This window comes from Schistocerca piceifrons, chromosome 10 (assembly GCF_021461385.2).
Source record: "Schistocerca piceifrons isolate TAMUIC-IGC-003096 chromosome 10, iqSchPice1.1, whole genome shotgun sequence".
NCBI lineage: Eukaryota > Metazoa > Arthropoda > Insecta > Orthoptera > Acrididae > Schistocerca > Schistocerca piceifrons.
Genome location: NC_060147.1, coordinates 12,762,860 through 12,790,468, shown reverse-complemented (window position 1 = coordinate 12,790,468; position 27,609 = coordinate 12,762,860). Strand labels below are relative to the sequence as shown.

At 45.5% G+C, this 27,609-nt stretch overlaps 1 protein-coding gene across 1 annotated transcript in view; it reads right to left on the bottom strand.

Annotated features, from left to right (window-relative positions):
• Window positions 1-27,609, bottom strand: part of LOC124719032 (carbonic anhydrase 2-like) — a 179,579-nt gene that overhangs the window by 45,832 nt on the left and 106,138 nt on the right. Inside the window, exon 5 of the mRNA XM_047244701.1 lies at window positions 11,557-11,721. Coding sequence (XP_047100657.1) covers window positions 11,557-11,721 — 165 coding nt within the window. The remainder of the gene's footprint in view (window positions 1-11,556; window positions 11,722-27,609) is intronic.

Below are 27,609 nucleotides of genomic sequence, written 5' to 3'. Positions count from 1 at the left end.
AGTTATTTCACTATGGTAGTGTTCTTTCGGATGAAATCTATATATATGATTTTAGCGCCAAGAGCTCAGCGTTCGCTTGTGTTCACAAGGTCAATCTTAGTTCGGCAGTGTTCTCTTTCGCTCGTCTACTATAAACGCTTGTTCGCAAGTACAAGCGAATGTTAGTGAACACCAACTAGTAGTTTCCGGAGTGCGCGTTCACTTATGTTCGCTTCGGTGTGCAGGCACACTGTCCATTGCAAACCTTTCGACGTAACGACAGTTAGAGGACTTGCTCGGCAATTTCGGTGTTTTAACTCCCTAGCAGCTTTTCTGATGCCCTCCAAACGTCTCTACCAGAAAAAATTTGAAGTAGATGACGGGTTTCCAACCTGGCTGCTCAGTAGTACCAGTCACTGACGGTAACCACTTGTTTTTTTCTTCATTTTGATTGGTAATGCTTTCGACATGTGGTCTGGGCTCAAGTCACCACACGACACCCGTCATTTTCATTGTAGAATTATTTACCCATTTCTTTGTAATAAAGAGCAGCCAGCCCTCTGACCAAACACACATTTTTTTATTATTCCACAAAAATGAATAGCTTAGAATAAAATGACAGAAATAAGGTGACTAATTGCAGTCATAGAATGAGGAATGATATTCAGTTCCTAGCAATAGCACACATTTAGCATCTTCCCTCCCCACGTTCAACTAGTGGCAGTTCATCACATCCCAGACCCAACTCAATCATTCAGTAAATCTTTGATGTATGTTCCTAAGTCTCCTCCACGGTAAAACACACTGAGCTGCCGTGCCTGCGTTAGTCCAGACTGTCTACAAGCTTTTCGCTGCAATATTAGCCGATATCACTGGAGTGAAATCAGACGACTAAAGGGTGTGCATCAGGCTACAGAAAATATATGGTGACTATCGGAGGGGAGATACTTTCGTGGACAATGAAACTGAAAATATAATCAAATCTGTCGGTATAGATCCTAAGAGTCGGCATTATTCATCCGTGACTGAAAAAGCAGACGACGAATTAACAGACTTCACTAGGGAAAATATCATCACCGGGACCTTTTTTTTTTGCCACCTTCTCGAGAGTAAACGTGATGGTACCGCCACAGTAGTTCGCTTTGCCGGCTAATAATAATTGTATTTGTTGTTTACAGACAAAAAAATGAAAACAGAGATTATAAAAATTGTTGTGTGGTCGAGCAGTGTTTCTCCTGTCCACCTTGTTTTGCGCCCTGTCACGCTTCTGTCTCGGCGCGCCCACGCGCGAGAAATGCAGCGCATCCATTTCAGACGCGTGGGGCGGACAGAAACTGCTGACGGGCGTGAAAATCTCGTTCCTTTTTTGGTCGAGATTGAAGTGACAGGCACCGCGGACGCTTCGATGCCTCGATATACGTCCGAACTGTTTGATCAGGACAGTCCTTCCCACACAACGGCCTCCCAGACGCATGGGATTACAAGAGTCCGCCATAACTCCCAGCCGGAGAACATTCTCTCTGAAAGCAGCCACATGGCGCCTCTAGCCGCTCCCAGCATTATTTCGCTGCTCGCAGAATGCTGTGGCGTAGGAGTGAGCAAGTAACATATCTGTTATAAATCACGGTGATTGAGAAGTTACAGATATCACAATAACAACTTTAATCAGTATCTGGCTGCGATTTCAGTCACAACTAGGAGACGCAAACGGCCTCGAACAGTTAACGTTGTGTGCCATCTGTTGGCCGAATTCCACACTTCTTCCTGTGAACTTTTTGTCTCGCTGCGATTTCAGTGACAAGTTGTAACTATCAACTAAAGAGCACAGTTAACATTCAGCGTCGTGTGTCATCTGTATGTACTTCTTTCTCTGAACCTTAGCTGCGATTTCAGTGACCTTTTGCAAGTAGCAACTAAAAAGCACAGTTAACTTCGACATCGTGTGCCATCTGTTGGCCGAATTTCGTACTTCTTTCTCGGAATCTATGTCCTATATTCTAGCCCGGATTTCAATGACAAGTCCAAGTAGAAGCCGCACGTAGCAACTAAAAACCGCAGTTAGGTGCTGTGTGTCATCTGTTGTCCTACGTCTTTACTTCGTTCTAAGAATCTTGTGTCTCACGATACGGATGCATTACATGCCTATGGTCGAAGAAATGCACCAAGAGGTCTATTTGCTCTGAGAAAAATTTTATACTAGGTTGCCGCCGAGGAATATGAAGGCCCTATTATGCTAATAGATAGGCCCTAGGCGTAGATTTTTCGTGACATATATAAACACACTCCTCATCATAAGGCTCCGGCGACTATTTTGAAGCGTATTACAAACATACTGGGTGATTCAGTAAGATTTTAATATGTTACTCTACAAATAAAACTAAAGAAAAGAGTTCATACAAACATTGGTCCTCAAATGTTTAGTTACAGAGTTACGGCTAATACTAGATTTGGCCCGAAATTTAGCAACTTCGCTAATATGAAGCCATCGCAAAACTGTATGAGGCTAAATTAAAGCACGATTTCCATTTATTTTGTTTTTATTGATCTGGTGAATCTAATAAAACATGTCCCAGACGTTTATCTGCAGTAGTTTTCCAGAACATCCAGAGAAGCAAAGAAGTAATTTCGTAAAATTTCTAATTTATTAACTACTTGGCCAAATTTGTTTTGTAAATTCCAGACAATTGCTCGAAGTTTTCAACAGAATTTGCTGAGAATTTAATTTGGAAAAATGATGGTAATAACGTTAACTGAAACTGTATGAATGTGTCAGACAATCTGCTATTTATTAATACCATAGTACTCATGAATTCATGTGAAACCGGAAAAAACAAAGCTCAGTGTTAAGGCAGTTGTATAAAGTACATACAATTTCACATTAAATTCACAATAAATGCTCAAAAATGTCTCCACCGAGTTCAATGCATTTAGCTGCACGTGTATGAACAGATTTTGTTGCTCGTTTAAGTTTCACAGGGGTGTTCTTAATTTCGTTAATGGTTCGTGCATTCGGAATTCTCCGGGTTGGATAACACACGCGATATTCGTTAACTGCAGACTTAGAATAACCATCACATTTGCCATAAATAAACACCATATGTGCGTATTCGTCTGTCGTAGATTTTAAAGGCACCCCTATTTCATAAATAATCTACAAACTACAACAATTACTATATAGTTTCACTTACATACACTGCTGTTATTATGTTCTTTCGCTGAAGAAAACAGAAAACAAACTCGCTTCAAGGTTAGGAAACTACTGAACAACTCACTAACGGTTGCCAACAAAGACATAACGTTTCTACATTCTTAATGCAAAGTAAACAAATTTACTTGTATAATAATCTTTGCTTCTCTGGATGTGCTAGAAAACTACTGCAGATACACGTTTTGGACATATTTTATTAGATTCACCGGACCAATAACAACAAAATAAATGTAAATCGTGCATTACTTTAACCTCGCACAATTTTGCGATGGCTTCATATTAGTGAAGTTGCTAAATTTCAGGCAAAATCTTTTATTAGCCGGAACTCCGTTACCAAACATTTGCGGACTTACGTTTATACGAACTTTTTTCTGTAGTTTTACTTGTAGAATAACATATTAAATATTTGCATATCTTCGTTAATTTTACATAATCTACTAAACATGCAATATGCTGTCTACTAAGTAACTTTAACCAAATGTTTTTTCGGACAGTGCAATTCGCAGTTAACCTTTTGTCTGTATTTTCAAATATTGCGTTAGTACTATTCCCAATGTCAACTTGTAATTGTAAGATCAGTGCTTTCCACTGTTTTCACTTGCACATGATCAACCTTAAAACACGCAACCTTCCCGCCTAACCTAGACGTTAGGCTACGCTACAGGTTAGTCTGTCATCAAAACCAACATTCACGGCGAGAGGGTTAGTTGTGTTTCTTCATTTCTCCACCAACTTTATACGTTGATTCAAGAACAATAGGATGTGCAAATATAAACAATACTTCTGTGATACACGCTAGCGCCCTGCGACTGTTTCGCGAAACATGGTGAACAACTGAGCAACGAATATTGTTAAACCGGAGAATATTTTCGGGCCCATCAGTACTGCCATGTCAATATTTCCGGTACTGACAACACGTTAATACTCATCCTCAGACGGTCAAAATAAAGGCGAACTGCCATTAAATCGACAACAGTATCGAACGCATGAGGGCCCCTTAAAGCGTAAAAATTTTAAACTAAAGATGTTTTATATCTATTTTCCAAGAAAAAACTAACAACAAAAACTTTTTTGTCGAATTCACATTTCATAAGGACTAAACACATTTACTTCTATAGAAAAACTGTTGACAACGGTTCAAACACGCATATAAAGAGAGAGAGAGAGAGAGAGAGAGAGAGAGAGAGAGAGAGTATTTAGGATTCTCATAGATTTCCAGTGCACTTTTTTGTCGATTACACGTTTCACAAGGAGTAAACACATTTACTTCTATAGAAAAACTGCTGAGAACGGTTCAAACACGCATATAAAGAGAGAGAGAGAGTATTTAGGATTCTTATAGATTTCCAGTGCACTGAACACACAACTTTCGTCTTCACTTTCAGTGACCTACATGTCATCTTCGACAACAGATTCATCTGGAGAAAATTAACTCGCTCTTTCGTGAACAGTGGGAATACCATTTTGGATGGTAATGTTGCTACCGGGATCGCTATCTTGATCTGAACAGGCAGCGTCACATTCCTCAGCCCAGCTTAGTATACTTTCCTCGAAGTTTGGATCTGTAGCGTTAACTTTTTTGGATTCGCGGACATATTCACTAAACTGAAAATATTACACTAACTGCTTCGCGGAGTCGTGGGAACTCGGACATGTCTCCCCACTCAGATCAACAGCTTCATGCTTCCCTCGAGTCCCAGAGACTCCACAATGCCGTTGATAAAGCAAGAGAAATTATAAAAATAAAGTCTAGTAACATATTAGCTGCGTTTGACCTCATGGCTTACGTCTTAGGCACTGGTGAAACACTTCCATGCTGAACTTTCATTCTGAAAGTATTTAACATGATTATTACAGAATTTCGTGACTCGGATGCTGCATTTAACCCGTGTTACAGGTCTGTGATGGAGCATAATTTTTACTGTAATTTCCATGTACATAATTGGCGAAATAAGTTAAGAAAATATTTAGAGGAGCGACAGTTAGTTTGACATGCTTACGTATTCGAGAGGAAATTGTTGTTGTTGTGGTCTTCAGTCCTGATACTGGTTTGATGCAGTTCTCCATGCTACTCTATCCTGTGCAAGCTTCTTCATCTCCCAGTACCTACTGCAGCCTACATCCTTCTGAATCTGCTTAGTGTATTCATCTTGGTCTCCCTCTACGATTTTTACCCTCCACGCTGCCCTCCAATAATAGGTGATCCCTTGATGCCTCAGAACATGTCCTACCAACCACTCCCTTCTTCTGGTCAAGTTGTGCCACGAACTCCTCTTTTCCCCAATTGTATTCAACACCTCCTCATTAGTTATGTGATCTACCCATCTAATCTTCAGCATTCTTCTGTAGCACCACATTGCGAAAGCTTCTATTCTCTTCTTGTCTAAACTATTTATCGTCCACGTTTCACTTCCATACATGGCTACACTCCATACAAATACTTTCAGAAACGACTTCCTGACACTTAAATCAATACTCGATTTTTAACAAATTTCTCTTCTTCAGAAACGATTTCCTTCCCATTGCCAGTCTACATTTTATATCCTCTCTACTTCGATCATCATCAGTTATTTTACTCCCTAAATAGCAAAACTCCTTCACTCCTTTAAGTGTCTCATTTCCTAATCTAATTCCCTCAGCATCACCCGACTTAATTCGACTACATTCCATTATCCTCGTTTTGCTTTTGTTGATGTTCATCTTATATCCTCCTTTCAAGACACTGTCCATTCCATTCAACTGCTCTTCCAAGTCCTTTGCTGTCTCTGACAGAATTACAATGTCATCGGCGAACCTCAAAGTTTTTATTTCGTCTCCATGGATTTTAATACCTACTCCGAACTTTTCTTTTGTTTCCTTTACTGCTTGCTCAATATACAGATTGAATAGCATCGGGGAGAGGCTACAACCCTGTCTCACTCCCTTCCCAACCACTGCTTCCCTTTCATGTCCCTCGACTCTTATAACTGCCATCTGGTTTCTGTACAAATTGTTAACAGTCTTTCGCTCCTTGTATTTTACCCCTGCCACCTTCATAATTTGAAAGAGAGTATTCCAGTCAACATTGTCAAAAGCTTTATTTAAGTCTACAATGCTAGAAACGTAGGTTTACCTTTCCTTAATCTATTTTGTAACATAAGTCGTAGGGTTAGTATTGCCTCACGTGTTCCAACATTTCTGCGGAATCCAAACTGATCTTCCCCGAGGTCGGCTTCTACCAGTTTTTCCATTCGTCTGTAAAGAATTCGCGTTAGTATTTTGCAACTGTGACTTATTAAACTGATAGTTCGGTAATTTTCACATCTGTCAACACCTGCTTTCTTTGGGATTGGAATTATTATATTCTTCTTGAAGTTTGATGGAATTTCGCCTGTCTCACACATCTTGCTCGCCATATGGTAGAGTTTTGTCAGGACTGGCTCTCCCAAGGCCGTCAGTAGTTCTAATGGAATGTTGTCTACTCCCGGGGCCTTGTTTCGACTTAGGTCTTTCAGTGCTCTGTCAAACTCTTCACGCAGTATCATATCTCCCATTTCATCTTCATCTACCTCCTCTTCTATGTCCATAATATTGTGCTCAAGAACATCGCCCTTGTATAGACCCTCCATATACTCCTTCCACCTTTCTGCGTTCTCTTCTTTGCTTAGAACAGGGTTTCCATCTGAGCTCTTGATATTCATGCAAGCGCTCCTCTTTTCTCCAAAGGTGTCTTTAATTTTCCTGTAGGCAGTATCTATCTTGCCCCTAGTGAGATAAGCCTCTACATCCTTACATTTGTCCTCAAGCCATCCTTGCTTAGCCATTTTGCACTTCCTGTCGATCTCATTTTTGAGAAGTTTGTATTCCTTTTTGCCTGCTTCATTTACTGCATTTTTATATTTTCTCTTTTCATCAATTAAATTCAATATTTCTTCTGTTACCCAAGGATTTCTACTAGTCCTCGTCTTTTTACCTACTTGATCCTCTGCTGCCTTCACTATTTCATTCCTCAAAGCTACCCATTCTTCTTCTACTGTATTTCTTTCCCCCATTCCTGTCAATTGTTCCCTTATGCTCTCCCTGAAACTCTGTACAACCTCTGGTTCTTTCTGTTTATCCAGTTCCCATCTCCTTAAATTCCCACCTTTTTGCAGTTTCTTCAGTTTTAATCTACAGTTCATAACCAATAGATTGTCGTCAGAGTGCACATCTGCCCCTGGAAATGTCTTACAAATTTAAATCTGGTTCCTAAATCTCTGTCTTACAATTATATAATCTATCTGAAACCTTCTAGTATCTCCAGGGTTCTTCCATGTATACAACCTCCTTTTATGATTCTTGAACCAAGTGTTAAGATTAATTTATGCTCTGTGCAAAATTCTGCCAGACGGCTTCCTCTTTCATTTCTCTCCCCCAATCCATATTCACCTACTATGTTTCCTTCTCTCCCTTTTCCTACTCTCGAATTCCAGTCACCCATGACTATTAAATTTCCATCTCCCTTCACTACCTGAATAATTTCTTTTATCTCATCATACATTTCATCAATTTCTTCACCATCTGCAGAGCTAGTTGGCATATAAACTTGTACTACTGTAGTAGGCATGGGCTTCATGTCTATCTTGGCCACAATAATGCGTTCACTATGCTGTTTGTAGTAGCTTACCCGCATTCCTATTTTCCTATTAATTATTAAACCTAGTCCTGCATTACCCCTATTTGATTTTGTATTTAACCCTGTATTCACCTGACCAAAAGTCTTGTTCCTCCTGCCACCGAACTTCACTAATTCCCACTATATCTAACTTTAACCTATCCATTTCCCTTTTTAAATTTTCTAACCTACCTGCCCGATGAAGGGATCTGACATTCCACGCTCCGATCCGTAGAACGCCAGTTTTCTTTCTCCTGATAACGAGGTATGTGGTTCATGGGGGGGTCTGTTTTCAAGAGAAGCTGGAATGGTCTGTTTGCAACAGTTATAATTTTGTGCATGATGGTTGTATTTTATGTGCCATTCCTCTATATATGATTTAAAAATTTACGACGTTCGTTCAGGATGCCCCTAGACATCTTGTTACTACGATTCTTCTAACTGATACAGGGTTTAATTTTAGTTTAAGATTTATTGCTAAGTTCTCTCTCAGGGTGAGGTATGTGGTTTAGAGAGATTCTAGTGAATTGGACAAGAGGTGTGACCAACATACTGGTGTACAACACTTGAGGATGAAAGTAACTTTCCCATAATGTGTCAATACCAAGTATCATAGCTCGATAAAATCTGGAGCGTAAATGGAATAAACTGATCACCACGAACGGTAGTGCATGCTCTGCAACGAGCTACCATGTTGGCCACAAGGTTGCCAGGGAGTTCCTGTGGTACGGCTTCCCATTCCTCCACCAGCGCTGTTGGTAATTGCTGGGTGGTCGCTGGTGCTGCGATGTGTTTCCCCACCGCATCTCACCACCACTCTCGATGGGATTGAAGTTGTGGGAACGAGCAGGTCGGCCCATTATGGGCTCATTGCTGGAGCTCCACTAGCTACGCTATTCGACATAGTTGCGGTTGCAGACTTTCATCCATAATAATGAAGTGATGGCTGAATGTTTGTGTTTGTGAAATAGCGACGCTCAACATCGAGCTTATCAGCGCGCACACGAAGATCAGCTGAAACTAATGTTGTTAAACCGTAGAAAATGCGATAAAAGAAGATAAGATAAAATCGCACTCACTCTCTCTCCCAATTGCACCCACGATAACCAACTGTAGAGGCCCAACACACTTCTGAATAGATGCACATGGGGACTTGTCACAGTAGCTTTGACCAGTGAGTGCACCATGTTGAATGATTAGGAAGCCATAGGACCGTGCAACATTATGCCTCCGCACGCCATCACACAAGAGGCACCAAATGGGACATTGATCCTGTGTGCATTACAGGTTTCCACCTCTCGCCTTATGAGGGTATGTAATGCACATGTTGCCAAACATAACCGTTTTCGTGGTCCAGGTGTTATGAAATGGGTAGGCATAATGCTGGATTGGCGTACTGACATTCAGATCTTTGAGTACCGTACAGTCACCAGTCGAAGTTATTGTGACACAGTAGTCCTTCACCGTGCGGTTCATCTCAGTGGTGCATTCACCCCTGATTTCATTTTTATGCATGAGAAGGCGCGACCACATCGAACAGAACAGTTGGAGAAGCTCTTTGAAGAAGAGGATATTCGGTGACTGGAGTGGCCAACCCAATTCCTCTCGAGCACATGTGCGATGCATTGTGGAGACGTACTGAAGAACTTCCACATGCACCAACCACAGTTCAAGGTTTGTCATCTGCGTTGGTGGAGGTATGGAATTCACTAGTACAAGAACTCTTTACCCACTTTGTAGTCAGGATGGGGAAACGTTGCACAGAATGCATTTTCGTCTATGGTGACCATGCACACTATTATGAACCGTGTCCTATCTTCAGTGATGTCCAGGGGACCATCATAAATCTTCAGTACAACTATTGTCTTTGAATAAAAGTGTAATCATTGTTTATATCTTTCAGTTACAGTCAGTACTATTTTTTTCTATTTATGGTCCAAGCTTCATTGGGCTATGTCACTTGGCATTCACAAACCTTGCAAACGTTACTTTCAACCTTAAGTTTTGCACGGCTGTTTATTTAGTCGAGTGAGAGAGAAGAGAATGTCACAAACACTTGATGCCAAAATACACTACTGGCCATTAAAATTGCTACACCAACAAGAAATGCAGGTGATGAACGGATATTAATTGGACAAATATATTATACTAGAACTGACGTGATAAGATTTTCACGCAGTTTGAGTGCATAGATCCTGAAAAATCAGTACCCAGAACAACCACCTCTTGCCGTAATAACGGCCTTGATACGCCTGGGCATTGAGTCAGAGGTGTGTACAGGTACAGCTGCCCATGCAGCTTCAACACGATACGATAGTTCATCATGGTGTATTGTGACGAGCCAGTTGTTCGGTCACCATTGACCAGACGTTTTCAATTGGTGAGAGATCTGTAGTATGTGCTGGCCAGGGCAGCAGTCCAACATTTTCTGTATCCAGAAAGAGCCGTACAGAACGTGCAACATGCGGTCGTGCATTATCTTGCTGAAATGTAGGGTTTCGCAGGGATCGAATGAAGGGTAGAGCGACGGGTCGTAACACATCGGAAATGTAACGTCCAGTGTTCAAAGTGACGTCAATGTGAACAAGAGGTGACCGAGATGTGTAACCAATGGCACCCCATACCATCACGCCGGGTGCTACGCCAGTATGGCGATGACGAACAGACGCTTCCATTGTGCGTTCACCGCGATGTTGTCAAACACGGATGCGGCCATCACGATGCTGTAAACAGAACCTGGAGTCATGCGAAAAAATGACGTTTTGCCTTTCGTGCAACCAGGTTCGTCGTCGAGTACACCATCGCAGCCGCTCCCGTCTGTGATGCAGCGTCAAGGGTAACCGCAGCCATGGTCTCCGAGCTGATAGTCCATGCTGCTGCTGACGTCGTCGAACTGTTCGTGCAGATGGTTCTTGTCTTGCAAACGTCCCCAATTGTTGACTCAGGGATCGAGACGTGGCTGCACGATCCGTTACAGCCGTGCGGGTAAGATGCCTGTCATCTCGACTGCTAGTGATAGCCGGCCGAAGTGGCCGTGCGGTTAAAGGCGCTGCAGTCTGGATCCGCAAGACCGCTACGGTCGCAGGTTCGAATCCTGCCTCGGGCATGGATGTGTGTGATGTCCTTAGGTTAGTTAGGTTTAGGTAGTTCTAAGTTCTAGGGGACTGGTGACCTCAGCAGTTGAGTCCCATAGTGCTCAGAGCCGTTTGAGCCATTTTGCTAGTGATACGAGGCCGTTGGGATCCAGCACGGCGTTCCGTATTACCCTCCTGAACCCGCTGATTCCATATTCTGCTAACAGTCATTGGATCTCGACCAACGCGAGCAGCAATGTCGGGATACGATAAACCGCAATCGCGATAGGCTACAATCCGACCTTTATCAAAGTCGGAAACGTGATGGTGCGGATTTCTCCTCCTTACACGAGGCATCACATCAACGTTTCACCAGGCAACGCCGGTCAACTGCTGTTTGTGTATGAGAAATCGGTTGGAAACTTTCCTCACGTCAGCACGTTGTAGGTGTCGCCACTGGCGCCAACCTTGTGTGAATACTCAGAATAGCTAATCATTTGCTTATGACAGCATCTTCTTCCTGTCGGTTAAATTGCGCGTCTGTAGCAGGACATCTTCGTGGTGTAGCAATGGCCAGTAGTGTATGAGAGTGGAGGATTGAAATGAATGAAGGTGTGTGAGCGGCGAGGGTGTACAGCTAGCTGTAGAGGGAGCCGGCGCACCGGTGTGTCCGTTGTTGGCGACGTGCTGCGAGACGGGCAGGTTGTGCCAGCCGAACCAGTGCAGGCGCGGCTGGTGGCTGGCCGTAGCGGACGTGGTGTCCAGCGCCACGGGGCTCTGCCGCCGGCCGCCGCACTCCGGGGACGACGACGGCCACAGGGCCGGGCCTGCCGAGCAAACACAAACACACTGCTGAAGCGGACCATAACACCGCAGCATCCTGCCTGAGAGACAGAAGTGAACCACAGGACGTGACAGCCGCAGGCAACGAGGCACCGCCGCACATGTAGCTAGGGTGGCGTCCTAGGTTGTTGCCGGCCGCGGTGGTCTAGCGGTTCTAAGCGCGCAGTCCGAAACCGCGCGACTGCTACGGTCGCAGGTTCGAATCCTGCCTCGGGCATGGATGTGTGTGATGTCCTTAGGTTAGTTAGGTTTAGGTAGTTCTAAGTTCTAGGGGACTGATGACCACAGCAGTTAAGTCCCATAGTGCTCAGAGCCACTTGAACCATTTTTTCCTAGGTTGTTCACGTCCGTGCCACCACTGGTCATCCGCTACAACTGGCGACATTTGGATTCAGACCTGTTTGAGTTTTGTTGGTCCAGCAGGACAACAGTGGAAGGCCTGTTCTTCGAATTTCTCCATAAAGAAGTTTGCAATTACGGGACTTAGGGGGCTTCCCATAGCCCCGCCATCTGTTTGTTCATAAAACTGTTCATTCCACTTGAAGTACGTGGTCGTCAAACAGCACTTAAACAGTTCTGAAATATCGGCAGGTAAAATTCGATCCAGCTGTTCCAATACATCATTAAGTGGAACCATGGTAAACAGCGATACCACATCGAAGCTGACCGGTATGTCCTCCGGCTGGACCACTATGCCATTCAATCTGCTGATGAAATGTGTCGAATTCTTTATATAAGAGTCCGAACGGCCCACATGTGGTTTTAGCAGCGTAGTCAAAAACTTGGCTAACGAGTAGGTGGCCGAACCAATGGCACTTAGTATCGGTCTTAACGGCACATTTTCTTTATGAATTTTGGGCAATCCATAAAGCCTCGGTGGTAGCGCAACCGAAGTGCAGAGACCTTTCTGTACACTCTCTTCATTGGAGGACTTTTTTATTAACCGCGACACAGTTCTGAGAACGCTGTTAGTGGGGTCCTTATTCAGCTTCCTATATGCTTGCGGATCCAGTAGATCAGCAATTTTACTCTGATAGTCGGCCACATCCATAATCACCGTTGCGCTTCCTTTGTCGGCTGGGAGAACCAAAATACTATCGTCGTCATTCAGGAGTTTTAATGCTCTTCTCTCACCCACAGTTATATTACTTTTCGGCGGTTTTGCATTCGCTAATATTCTCACTGTTTCTGTGCCATTGGTTCGCCTACCTACTCGTTAGCCAAGTTTTTGACTACGCTGTTGAAACCACATGTGGGCCGTTCGGACTCTTATATAAAGAATTCGACACATTTCATCAGCAGATTGAATGGCATAGTGGTCCAGCCGGAGGACATACCGGTCAGCTTCGATGTTGTATCGCTGTTTACCATGGTTCCACTTAATGATGTATTGGAACAGCTGGATCGAATTTTTCCTGCCGACATTTCAGAACTGTTTAAGTGTTGTTCGACGACCACGTATTTCAAGTGGAATGAACAGTTTTATGAGCAAACGGATGGCATGGCTATGGGAAGCCCCCTACGTCCCGTAATTGCAAACTTCTTTATGGAGAAATTCGAAGAACAGGCCTTAGGTACTGCCAGCAATAAACCAAATGTATGGTTCCAATACGTGGATGACACGTTTGTGCTGTGGAGACATGGTAGGGAGGAACTAAGCCGGTTCCACGAACATCTGAACAGTATAAACTCAAGAATTCAGTTTACAATGGAGGAGGAGGTAGACGGCAAATTACATTTCCTCGATGTGCTTGTGTTTAGAAACGAAAATGGTAGTTTGGGCCACTCAGTGTACCGCAAACCCACGCACACGGACCGTTATTTGCACCGGGATTCGAACCACCACCCACAACAGAAGCGGGGTGTTATCAAGACGTTAGCGGACAGAGCTAGAAATATTTGTGAACCTGAGTTGCTCGACGCTGAGATGGAACATCTCCACAATGCACTAACGAAGAACGGATATTCGTCCGTCGAAATAAAACTTGCGTTGAGGCAGCCACGCAGAAATCATACTGACGTACAGGCTACTGCAAAATCTAAGGTTTTCCTGCCGTTTGTTAAAAATGTAACGGAAAGAATAGGGAGGATCTTGACGAAGCGGAATATTACCGTAATTTACAAGCCCACCAGGAAGATACAGGAATACCTTAGGCCTGCCAAGGACGCTCGCAAACCATTGGAAAAATCTGGAGTGTATAGGATCCCATGCAGCTGTGGTGATGTTTATGTGGGTACCACTAAAAGAACTGTTTCTAAACGTTTGGAAGAGCACGAGGGAAATTGTAGAAGAGGCGAAACGGAACAATCAGCTGTTGCGGAGCATGCTTTCCAGCCAGGGAACCACAATATTCGTTTCGAGGAGACGCAAGTACTAGCAACCACAAGCGGATACTACGAAAGGCTCTACAGGGAGGCAATCGAAATCGCTAAACACCCAAATAATTTCAACCGAAAGGAGGAGGGTGTGAAATTAAACGGTATATGGATGCCGGTGTTAAAGAAGATGTGTACCACCCGTCCACTACTGGGTGATGGCAACGGCGATCGACGGCGACGGACAGCGGCCAATTGCACTGACGCTTTCAAAGCACGTGACGTCACGCCGCGGCGTGGGAGCGCGCGGACACAGAATTTAGCGGCAGTCAGTAGCGAGCCAGTGGGTGTGTTGGACCTTCCATCAAGCTACGGACCCCCTTGAAGATGTCTCCCGCAGTCGGAGACGAAACGTTAGGAATCGACACGGAATTCATCAACCGACCACGGCATAGCAGCCTGGATAATTATAATGGACATGATATTTCCGGCCGTGAAAGTCTACATTTTAGTATTAATTGTTAGTACAAACAAATGCCCCCTCCTACGTATATCTCGCGAAGAGACCATGAGGATAAAATAAGAGAGATTAAAGCCCATACAGAGGCATACCGACAATCCTTCTTGCCACGAACAATACGAGACTGGAATAGAAGGGAGAACCGATAGAGGTGCTCAAGGTACCCTCCGCCAAACACCGCCAGGTGGCTTGCGGAGTATGGATGTCGATGTAGATGTGCTTAAGTGATAAATGGATGTTTTATTATGTTTCCTTTCGAATTTTTAGCTAGTAATTGTACTGCTTCACATCTAATTCAATTCTTCAAGCAGAAGCATCCCACTTAGTAAATGAATCGACTTCATTTACTTCCAGTACGATGGACGTGCAAGAATTATGGGCAAATTTTAAACACATTGTAAATCACGCATTGGACAAGTATGTGCCGAAAAAGTGGGTTACGGATGGAAGAGACCCACCGTGGTTTAAAAGCGCAATTCGGAGAATGCTCAGTAAGCAAAGACAGTTGCACTCGCGATACAAGAAAGATCGGGAGAATGAGGACACGCAAAAGTTAGTAGAGGTTCGTGCTGCTGTAAAAAGAGCGATGCGCGAAGCATTCAACCACTACCACCGTCATACTTTAGCAAAAGATCTTGCTGAAAACACAAGGAAATTGTGGTCTTACGTAAAATCGGTAAGCGGGTCGAAGGCTTCCATCCAGTCACTCACTGACTAGTCTGGCCTGGCAACGGAAGACAGCAAAACGAAAGCTGAAATTTTAAATTTAGCATTTGAGAAATCTTTCACGCAGAGGATCGTACAAACATACCGCCGTTTGAGTCTCGTACAGATTCCCGTATGGAGGACACGGTGATATACATCCTTGGGGTTGTGAAGCAGCTGAATGTGTTGAAAATAAATAAATCGCCAGGTCCTGATGGGATTCCAATTCGGTTTTACAGAGAGTACTCTACTGCATTGGCTACTTACTTAGCTTGCATTTATCGCGAATCTCTTGCCCAACGTAAAGTACCGAGCGACTGGAAAAAAGCGCAGGTGACGCCTGTATGTAAGAAGGGTAGAAGGACGGATCCTCAAAATTACAGACCAATATCCTTAACATCGGTTTGTTGCATAATTCTCGAACATATTCTCAGTTCGAATATAATGAATTTCCTTGAGACAGAGAAGTTGCTGTCCATGCATCAGCACGGCTTTAAAAAGCATCGCTCCTGCGAAACGCAACTCGTTTTTCACATATCTTGCGAACCATGGATGAAGGGTATCAGACGGATGCCATATTCCTTGACTTCCAGAAAGCGTTTGACTCGGTGCCCCACTGCAGACTCTTAACTAAGGTACGAGCATTTGGGATCAGTTCCCAAATATGTGAGTGGCTCGAAGACTTCTTAAGTAATAGAACCCAGTACGTTGTCCTCGATGGTGAGTGTTCATCGGAGGTGAGGGTATCATCTCGTGTGCCCCAGGGAAGTGTGGTAGGTCCGCTGTTGTTTTCTATCTACATAAATGAACTTTTGGATAGGGTGGATAGAAATGTGCGGCTGTTTGCTGATGATGCTGTGGTGTACGGGAAGGTGTCGTCGTTGAGTGACTGTAGGACGATACAAGGTGACTTGGACAGGATTTGTGATTGGTGTAAAGAATGGTAGCTAACTCTAAATATAGATAAATGTAAATTAATGCAGATGAATAGGAAAAAGAATCCCGCAATGTTTGTTTTTTGTTTTGTTTTGGTTTTAGGGCGCAAAACTGCTATGGTCATTAGCGCCCGGTCCGTGACTTAGGAAACAGTAAAAAACCGAAAATGGAAACCAGCAGCAATGGGAACGAAAGTCATAAAATTGGAGAAACTAAAAGCAGAAGGAAGGCTTAAAAATCCACTACAGAAAGGGGTTGGTTGTCCCCAAAAAAAGCTTCAAATGACTGACGTCATTTCACTGGCACTAATAAACTTGAGAACGCGATCAGCTGAGCGCGTGTCATCTGCTAAAATCGACGATATATGAGGCGATAGCTGTAGACGGGAGCGTAACGGATTAAAATAGGGGCACTCAGTTAAAAAGTGTCTTACCGCCCACAGCTGAGAGCAGTGGGGACAGAGTGGGGGAGGATCGCCGCTTAAAAGATGTCGTTGGCTAAAAAGACGGTGCCCTATCCGGAGTCTAGTTAAAATTACCTCCTCCCGACGACGCGTTCGGGAGGAAGAGGTCCAAGCACAAGGAAGAGCTTTCACGTCCCGCAATTTATTATGGGGAAGTGTCGACCAATGCGCGTGCCATAAATGAACAACACGACGACATAAAACGCTCCGTAGATCGGCGAAGGGAATCGATTGAATAGCTGGCCGAAGAAGAGAGACTGCAGCCTTGGCTGCAATATCGGCCGCCTCATTTCCACAGATACCAACGTGTCCCGGGAGCCAGAGGAACGCCACCGAGACGCCCCCCAGGTGGAGCAAGCGCAGACAGTCCTGAATCCGGTGGACCAGAGGGTGCACAGGGTAAAGAGCTTAGAGACTGAGGAGAGAGCTGAGAGAATCTGAGCAGATAACGTACTGTATCCGCTGATGGCGGCGGATGTAGTGGACAGCCTGGAGAACAGCGTAAAGCTCCGCAGTATAAACCGAACACTGGTCGGGAAGCCGAAAGTGATTTGGGGTGTCGCCAACAATATAGGCACTCCCTACACCTAACGATGTTTTCGAGCCGTCGGTGTAAATAAATGTGGCGTCCGTCATTTGTGCACATAGAGCAGCAAATACCAGACGATAAACAAGTGAAGGGGTACCATCCTTGGGAAATCGACAAAGGTCACGGAGCAGGCAGGTCCGGGGACGGAGCCAAGGCGGTGCTGTACCCCAAGTTGTCAAGAAGGTTTTAGGAAAGCGGAAGGAAAGAGAATGGAGCAGTTGACGGAAGCGGACTCCCGGCCTGCATTCCCTACATCAAAGGAGGCGTCGAAAAAAATGTCATGGGCTGGATTAGCAGGCATGGAAGACAGATGGCTAGCATAACGACTCAGAAGGACTGCTCGCCGATTGGACAGCGGAGGTTCAGCAGTCTCAGCATAAAGGCTTTCCACAGGGCTGGTGTAAAAAGCTCCAGACACTAAACGTAATCCACGGTGGTGGATAGAGTCGAGACGCCGAAGAATAGACGGCCGAGCGCACTAAGGCGCGATAGAGTCGGAGAAGGACCACTCGGTCTGCTCCCTAGGAGGTACCATTCAGGACACGGAGGGTGTTGAGGGATCGCAGACAGCGAGCCGAAAGATAGGAAACGTGGGAGGACCAGCACAGTTTTCTGTCAAACATAAGACCCAAGAATTTAGCGACGTCTGAAAGCGGAAGGTTGACATGACCTAGATGTAAGGAGGGCGGAAGAAACTCCTTACGTCGCCAAAAATTAACACAAACGGTCTTACTGGGAGAGAAACGGAAGCCGATTTCGATGCTCCAAGAGTGGAGGCGATCGAGACATCCTTGAAGACGTCGTTCAAGAAGGCTGGTCCGTTGAGAGCTGTAGTAGATCGCAAAATCGTCCACAAAGAGGGAGCCCGAGACATCAGGAAGGAGACAATCCATAATTGGATTGATGGCAATGGCAAACAGTACAACACTCAGCACGGAGCCCTGGGGTACCTCGTTTTCTTGGGAGAAAGTACGGGAGAGAGTAGTGTTCACCCGCACCCTAAATGTGCGCTCTGCCATAAATTCGCGAAGAAAAAGGGGCAGCCGACCTCGAAAGCCCCAAGAGAACAGTGTGCGGAGGATGCCTGTCCTCCAACAAGTATCGTATGCTCTCTCCAGATCAAAAAATATTGCTACTGTTTGGCGTTTCCGGAGAAAATTGTTCATGATCTAAGTGGAGAGAGCAACAAGATGGTCAACTGCAGAACGATGCTTTCGGAATCCGCATTGGGCAGGTGTTAAAAGACTGCGGGATTCCAGCCACCAAGCTAAACGGTAATTCACCATACGCTCCAAAACCTTACAGACACTACTCGTGAGAGAAACGGGGCGATAGCTAGAGGGGAGATGTTTGTCCCTTCCAGGTTTCGGAACAGGAACGGCGATAGCTTCCCGCCATCGTCTGGGAAAAGTACTGTCGGTCCAAATTCGATTATAAAGGCGAAGGAGGTAACGCAGACTATGGGTTGATAAATGCAGCAACATTTGGACGTGGATACCATCCGGTCCTGGGGCGAAGGAGCGAGAAGAAGAGAGTGCATGTTGGAGTTCCCGCATGGAGAAAACAGTATTGTAGCTTTCGCGATTTTGAGAGGAGAAAGCAAGAGGTCGCACTTCCGCTGCACGTTTCTTCGGGAGAAACGCTGGCGGGTAATTTGAAGAGCTCGAAATCTCAGCAAAGTGCTGACCCAATGAGTTAGAAATTGCGGCGGGGTCCACTAATGTGTCATGCGCGACAGTGAGCCCAGAGACCGGGGAGAAACTAGGCGCGCCTGAGAACCGTCGAAGCCGACTCCCAACTTCCGAGGAGGGAGTGAAGGTGTTAAATGAGCTAATAAAGAATTTCCAGCTTGCCTTCTTGCTATCGCGGATGACACGACGGCATCGCGCACGGAACTGCTTATAGCGGATACAGTTGGCGAAAGTAGGATAGTGGCGGAAAACGCGGAGAGCACGTCGCCGCTCACGTATTGCGTCACGGAACGCCTCGTTCCACCAAGGAACTGGGGGGCGCCGGGGCAATTCGGAGGTGCGTGGTATTGAACGTTCCGCAGCTGTAAGAATAACGTCGGTAATATGTGTGACCTCATCGTCGACGCTGGGAAAGTGCCGGTCATTGAATGTCGCTAGAGACGAAAAAAGTGTCCAATCGGCTTGGGCAAACTTCCAGCGTCGCGGGCGCATATATGGCAGTCGAGGCTGCAGCCTAAGGGCACATGGAAAGTGGTCACTCGAGTGTGTATCATCAAGGGCGAACCATTCGAAGCGCCGAGCTAGCGGAACAGTACCGACCGCAAGGTCCAAATGAGATAAATTTGTCGTGGAGGCAGACAAAAATGTAGGGACCCCAGTGTTGAGGCAAACTAGATCCGCTTGGTGGAAGACGTCTAGCAATAGTGAGCCACGTGGACAAGGATGTGGAGATTCCCAAAGCGGGTGGTGGGCATTGAAGTCCCCAACCAGCAAATAGGGGGATGGAAACTGACCAAGAAGATGAAGGAGTTCAGCTCGTGCCATTGGTGTGGACGATGGAATGTATACAGTAGCATCAGAGAATGTGAATCCAGAAAGAGAAAGACGGACGGCGACAGCTTGGAAGGAAGTGTTTAAGTTTATTGGGTGATAATGGAGAGTATCATGGAGAAGAATCATGAGTCCTGCATGGGCTGGAGTGCCTTCAACAGAGTGGAGATCATATCGGACAGACTGAAAATGAAGGAGAACAAAGCGGTCATGGGGACGCAGCTTTGTTTGCTGAAGACAGAAGATGACCGGCGAGCAGGATCGTAAGAGGATCGACAATTCATCCCGATTGGCTCGAATGCTGCGGATATTCCAGTGGATAATGGACATAAGGTGAACAGAAAATGGAGGAATGTGACCAAGGTTGCCGTCAACTCAACGACTGCTCAGAGCTTGCGACCGACAGCATGGAATGGCATTCAGCCGAAGGCAGAAGATCCTGATCCATAGGTTGTTCAGGAGCAGCTCCTGCCACCAGCGATCGGCCGATTGATCGGCCGCAAGCAGTGCGCCTCGGTGACACAGAAGACGGTCGAGGGCGATTTCCGCCAGGTGGTGCTGTAGATAGGACACGCCTTGGCAGAGAAGGAGACGAACTGGGTTTCTTTGTAGCCTTCTTGGAAGTATGATGTTTAGATGAAGGAGGAACTGATGGTTGTGAAGTTGGGGTACATAAAAAATTTTCACGAGTATGCTCTTTTTTCGAAGTCTTGGTGCCTGACTTTTGGGCTCGAGATTTAGCAGAGCCCGACGAAGGGTGGGCCAGAGAGTGGGCAGGCAAAAGTGGAGAGGTTGAACGGGCGATCTGCGTGCTGGCCGATCTGACGACCGTGGCACTAAAGGTGAAGTCGCAAGTCTGCGTGGCCGCCTCCTTTGTTGGCCGAGGAGAAGCAAGGACAGTGCTGTATTTTCCTGTCTGAGGCACGGTGGGCTGTCGACTGGTGAATAATTTTCGAGCAGCAAAGGTCGACAGCTTTTCCTTCACTCTGATTTCCTGGATGAGCTTTTCGTCCTTAAAAACGGGGCAATCTCGAGAGGAAGCAGCGTGGTCACCCATACAGTTGATGCAACGAGGGGATGGAGGTGAACAAGCACCTTCATGGGCATCCTTGCCACACGTAACACATTTGGCCGGATTGGAACAGGACTGGCTGGTGTGATTGAACTGCTGACACCGATAGCAACGCATAGGGTTTGGGACGTAAGGGCGAACGGAAATTATCTCATAGCCTGCTTTGATTTTCGATGGGAGTTGAACTTTGTCAAATGTCAAGAAGACAGTGTGGGTTGGAATGATGTTCGTGTCAACCCTTTTCATAACTCTATGAACAGCCATTACGCCCTGGTCAGACAGGTAGTGCTGAATTTCTTCGTCAGACAATCCATGGAGGGAGCGTGTATAAACGACTCCACGCGAGGAATTTAAAGTGCGGTGCGCTTCAACCCGGACAGGGAAGGTGTGGAGCAGTGAAGTACGCAGCAATTTTTGTGCCTGGAGGGCACTGACTGTTTCTAACAACAAGGTGCCATTTCGTAATCTGGAACAAGACTTTACAGGACCTGCAATTGCGTCGACACCTTTCTGAATAATGAAAGGGTTGACCGTGGAGAAGTCGTGACCTTCGTCAGACCAAGAAACAACAAGGAACTGTGGCAACAATGGAAGAACTGTCTGTGGCTGAGACTCAGTGAACCTACGTTTGTGAGCAGACATAGTGGAAGTTGAGGAAACCATTGCGGAAGAATCCCCCATGATTACCGGCGTCTCCGATGGCGTGCTCCTCCCTTGTGGGGGCCCACTCTGAGGCCACTCCCGCCTTAGGTGATTGTTCACACCTCCCGAGAAACGGACGGAGGGACCAATCGGCACTTTCGGAAGGTATCAGCTCGGGTAAACACCCCTCCCTAGGCCTGGCCGTGTTACCAGGGGGTACGTACGTGTCCTACCTGTCTACGCGGGGCCCGGGGCGGGGAATTACGCGTTACCCCGTCACCGGCTACGCACAAAAATGCGTGGGTCGGCCTTCAGACACGCACAGGGAGGAAGAAAGAGAAAGGGAAAGGGAAAAACAAAGAAAGGGAAAGGAAAGAGGAGAGGTCTCAAACGCCGCAGCGGAGAAAAGGGTAAAGAGAAGAGGTAAGGAAAAGAGAAGGACAAAGGAAGGATGAAGACATACAAGCAGAGAAGGCGAAGAATGCGGTACATTTACGAGCGTTCGTCTCCGGACGTAGGCACAAACCATACTCCCAGAGGGGGAGAAAGGGAAGGAAAGAGCCAGAGGTGAGGGGAGGGGGGGCGAAGATGGGGGATAGGGAAGGATGCGGAAAAGGAAGGTGTGCAGCCTGGAAAGGAAGGAGGGCCACATTAGCTCGGGGTCCCGTGCTCGCTACGCACGTATCCACAAAAGAGTTGTGGACCCCCTGGGGGGCCCCGCAATGTTTGAATACTCCATTAGTAGTGTAGCGCTTGACAGAGTCATGTCGATTATAAATATTTGGGCGTAACATTGCAGAGCGAAATGAAGTGGGACAAGCATGTAATGGCAGTTGTGGGGAAGGCGGATAGTCGTCTTCGGTTCATTGGTAGAATTTTGGGAAGATGTGGTTCATCTGTAAAGGAGACCGCTTATAAAACACTAATATGACCTATTCTTGAGTACTGCTCGAGCGTTTGGGATCCCTATCAGGTCGGATTGAGGGAGGACATAGAAGCAATTCAGAGGCGGGCTGCTAGATTTGTTACTGGTAGGTTTGATCATCACGCGAGTGTTACGGAAATGCTTCAGGAACTCGGGTGGGAGTCTCTAGAGGAAAGGAGGCGATCTTTTCGTGAATCGCTGCTGAGAAAATTTAGAGAACCAGCATTTGAAGCTGCCTGCAGTACAATTTTACTGCCGCCAACTTATATTTCGCAGAAAGACCACAAAGATAAGATGAGAGAGATTAGGGCTTGTACAGAGGCATATAGGCAGTCATTTTTCCCTCGTTCTGTTTGGGAGTGGAACAGGGAGAGAAGATGCTAGTTGTGGTACGAGGTACCCTCCGCCACGCACCGTATGGTGGATTGCGGAGTATGTATGTAGATGTAGATGTAGAAGCGGATGAATTAAAGATCTGAACCGAAACCGTCATAGAACGGAAACGGTACGTCTGCAGACATTGGTTCCTATTCAAAATATCATGTACCCACTCCCCCAAAAATCCTAGAAGTTTGTAACAGGAATTTCCGAACGGAAGGGGGTATTTTTCATGGCGTAGTTACAGTATTCCGTGACTCATGATTCAATGAAATACAGATGTTACCGTTAATTTTTGTCGTACACCCATTCCCTAATCAGATCGCCCAGCGATGTGTGCTCTATCGGCAGAGGATCTCCATGTTTTAGCTCCTCACGTTAGAAAATGTAATAAATTACGTGCCTACACAGTTCTGCGACTGGATTCGTAATTTTATTACTCAGTAATTGACGCAAAATCATCGAATGAAACAGAAGGCGTTCCTGAAGGATGTGTTACAGACCCTACACTGTTCTTGCAACAGCCCTCTTACATTGTCTGCAGACGATGCCGTCAAATGGTTCAAATGGCTCTAAGCACTATGGGACTTAACTTCTGAGGTCATCAGTCCCCTAGAACTTAGAACTACTTAAACCTAACTAACCTAACGACACCACACACATCCATGCCCGATGCAGGATTCGAGCCTGCGACCGTAGCGGTCACGCGGTTCCAGACTGTAGCGTCTAGAACCGCTCGACCACACCGGCCGGCGATGCAGTCATTCACCGTCTTGTAAAGACATAATTTACAGTGGTCGACGCAGTCAAAGGTTTTAGTATAATCAGTGAAACCAAAATATATATCTTCATAGAAATTCCTTGCCTTCTGCAAAATCTATCGGATGTTGGCAATTTGATTTCTTGTCCGTCTTTATTTCCGAAACCCAGCTTCTTCTTCAGGTAGTTCTAGAAACAACAGATGTATACACTCCCGGAAATGGAAAAAAGAACACATTGACACCGGTGTGTCAGACCCACCATACTTGCTCCGGATACTGCGAGAGGGCTGTACAAGCAATGATCACACGCACGGCACAGCGGACACACCAGGAACCGCGGTGTTGGCCGTCGAATGGCGCTAGCTGCGCAGCATTTGTGCACCGCCGCCGTCAGTGTCAGCCAGTTTGCCGTGGCATACGGAGCTCCATCGCAGTCTTTAACACTGGTAGCATGCCGCGACAGCGTGGACGTGAACCGTATGTGCAGTTGACGGACTTTGAGCGAGGGCGTATAGTGGGCATGCGGGAGGCCGGGTGGACGTACCGCCGAATTGCTCAACACGTGGGGCGTGAGGTCTCCACAGTACATCGATGTTGTCGCCAGTGGTCGGCGGAAGGTGCACGTGCCCGTCGACCTGGGACCGGACCGCAGCGACGCACGGATGCACGCCAAGACCGTAGGATCCTACGCAGTGCCGTAGGGGACCGCACCGCCACTTCCCAGCAAATTAGGGACACTGTTGCTCCTGGGGTATCGGCGAGGACCATTCGCAACCGTCTCCATGAAGCTGGGCTACGGTCCCGCACGCCGTTAGGCCGTCTTCCGCTCACGCCCCAACATCGTGCAGCCCGCCTCCAGTGGTGTCGCGACAGGCGTGAATGGAGGGACGAATGGAGACGTGTCGTCTTCAGCGATGAGAGTCGCTTCTGCCTTGGTGCCAATGATGGTCGTATGCGTGTTTGGCGCCGTGCAGGTGAGCGCCACAATCAGGACTGCATACGACCGAGGCACACAGGGCCAACACCCGGCATCATGGTGTGGGGAGCGATCTCCTACACTGGCCGTACACCACTGGTGATCGTCGAGGGGACACTGAATAGTGCACGGTACATCCAAACCGTCATCGAACCCATCGTTCTACCATTCCTAGACCGGCAAGGGAACTTGCTGTTCCAACAGGACAATGCACGTCCGCATGTATCCCGTGCCACCCAACGTGCTCTAGAAGGTGTAAGTCAACTACCCTGGCCAGCAAGATCTCCGGATCTGTCCCCCATTGAGCGTGTTTGGGAATGGATGAAGCGTCGTCTCACGCGGTCTGCACGTCCAGCACGAACGCTGGTCCAACTGAGGCGCCAGGTGGAAATGGCATGGCAAGCCGTTCCACAGGACTACATCCAGCATCTCTACGATCGTCTCCATGGGAGAATAGCAGCCTGCATTGCTGCGAAAGGTGGATATACACTGTACTAGTGCCGACATTGTGCATGCTCTGTTGCCTGTGTCTATGTGCCTGTGGTTCTGTCAGTGTGATCATGTGATGTATCTGACCCCAGGAATGTGTCAATAAAGTTTCCCCTTCCTGGGACAATGAATTCACGGTGTTCTTATTTCAATTTCCAGGAGTGTATTTTGTAAGCTTTTTTTTTAAGATGACTTTGGATAAGTGGGATTATTCAGCAATTTGAACAGTCTTTATAAATCCCCTTCTCTGAAAGGAATACTGATCTTTTACAGTCTTTCCACCACTGTTGGGTTATCCATATTTTCTGACATACTGAATGAAGCACTTCCACTGCATTCTTTCCGATGATTCCGTACAATTCTGCTGGAATATCATCTCCACTAGCCCTGTTCTCCAAAATATCTGGTTCTAGTTCTAAAATAACGTTATCATCATCGTCATCAATACGTAGTTCTTTCCCGTACAGGCCTACTCTGTTACATCTTATTTACAGATCCTTACAAAAATATCAGTGCTCCGCTCCCTACGAATGTTCACCAGGTGCATTGTTTTTAATTGAATCCCATGACGGATTTCTTATGAACTTACCTCCTTTGCTTCAATGATCGCGCTAATGATAGAGCACATCAACTCTAGTGGACTGACATCAAACACCATGGTGACACTTTCGACTTTGAACTTCTTACCAGGAGAAAATTGGAATCCCCATCACCTCTTCTCAAACTTGCAGTAGGATGTTCATCACAACTGTGTGTCAGAACAGGATCTGTTCCTAGCAGGTGATTAGATTTCTGTGCCATAATATATGTAAATGATTCATATTCACCTGGGTTGAGGTCCAAAGGCAGGTTGCATGGTGGCTGGAATGAATAATGTCAGTAGCCTCGGAGGCTACACTGACATAGCTAATGAAATTGTGTGCATTATTATATATGCATGCAGCATCTAAAAACTTTATTTTAAAATTATTGCAACATGGATCAATCTTATAAATTGAGCCCATGTGCTGGTTGAGATTATTCAATCAGCTCCACCTTCAACCCTGCCATCCCTGCTCTCACCATAGGTAAGATAATACGTGAGGTATATGAGACATGAGGGATACCAGAACCACAAACCACAGCGGAATCCTGTGTCGAGGGGGGCGACACCACTAAAGATCTTCTACAGGCAGCTCGGGACCTGCCAAAGCTGTGGAGGTACATCCCACTGCCAGGAGTTCATCTCTTCAAGGTCTAGATATTTTGCACATGAAAAGATACATTGGCGTGATATTTAACTGTCATAATGACTTCCTTCAAATCAATAATGCTTGTTGAGTAATACTTGAAAATTTAAAAAATGAAACAAATATGTCGAGTGTTTTATGAAATGATTTGTCTAAAGGAAATAAAATAAAGAAACATTTGTTATGCCTTTGAATGATTCTCGAAATCATCTGCAGCAAATGAGGTTTAGCAATATTCCTCTAATCTATTTTACTTCTTAGTGTTTGACAAATCATTCCATGCAACGTTTGACCTTTTTTTCCAAAAAAGGTGAATGTTTTATTTACGCAATCTATTCACACTAACTGAAACACTTGGCATTAACATTGATTGGTAATGAATTACGTTTCCAACATTCAAATATCAGTAAGATTTCATGGTTGTTCCATGTTTTTTATTTGGAATTTAATGTGCGTGATACACCGGGTAGAAGCATACAGACTTAATGATCAAGTACTTTGGCAAGAAATTAACGTGTTGTTTGAGATGCTGTGCAAAGAATATAAATAAAACTTAGTAGACAGAACAGGTTTAGGATTTTAACTGACGCAGTTAGTGTAAGAAGTAGCCATGTCCGAACCCAGCACCCAGGACGATCAGACTACTAGCCAAAGACACTACTGCTACACCACAGACACCTCCTGGCAAAAATCATTCACTTTTCTTTACTTACGTTAGTCAGTCATTCTTCCATGCTTATCGCTTGTTGATTGGTTTTGGTCACATAAGAAACACTCGTTATTAATTTACTGATGTGAGAGTCGAACATATGTCTGCTCATCTGCATATATTCGAAGATTTGTCTGGGATTTTCATAGTTGTTAATATAAATAGTGAAATTCTCCACGAACGTCCTTCCCTTGTAAATTTCATGCAGAGCGCTCTTTTATCGCGTAATTTTCCTGAGTAACTGTAACTGTAACTGTAACTGTAACTAGAATAGTCAATGGGATGAGAAGTTCCGCCGTATGCAAGACACCTTTTTTTTCTTTTGTTTCACCCATACATGTTTCAGCACTTTTGTGCTATCATCAGTGGGTTCTATTTTTATTTTTAATTGTAAATTTGTTGTTAACATATTAACATTTGCGTCGTTTACAACATTATGTAAAAGTTGCATTTATAACTTAATTGGCGAAAAGTGGGTGTAATCATAAGTAACATACCTTACATGATGTTATTGTCCACTTGTCTTGGTAGCTGTTCTGCTACACAATATACAACTTGTCATCTGCAAGCAACAAACCGTAATTTATTTTCTGTTTGTTATGCATTTACGAACGGAAATAAGACTGTATCACTTTTCTTT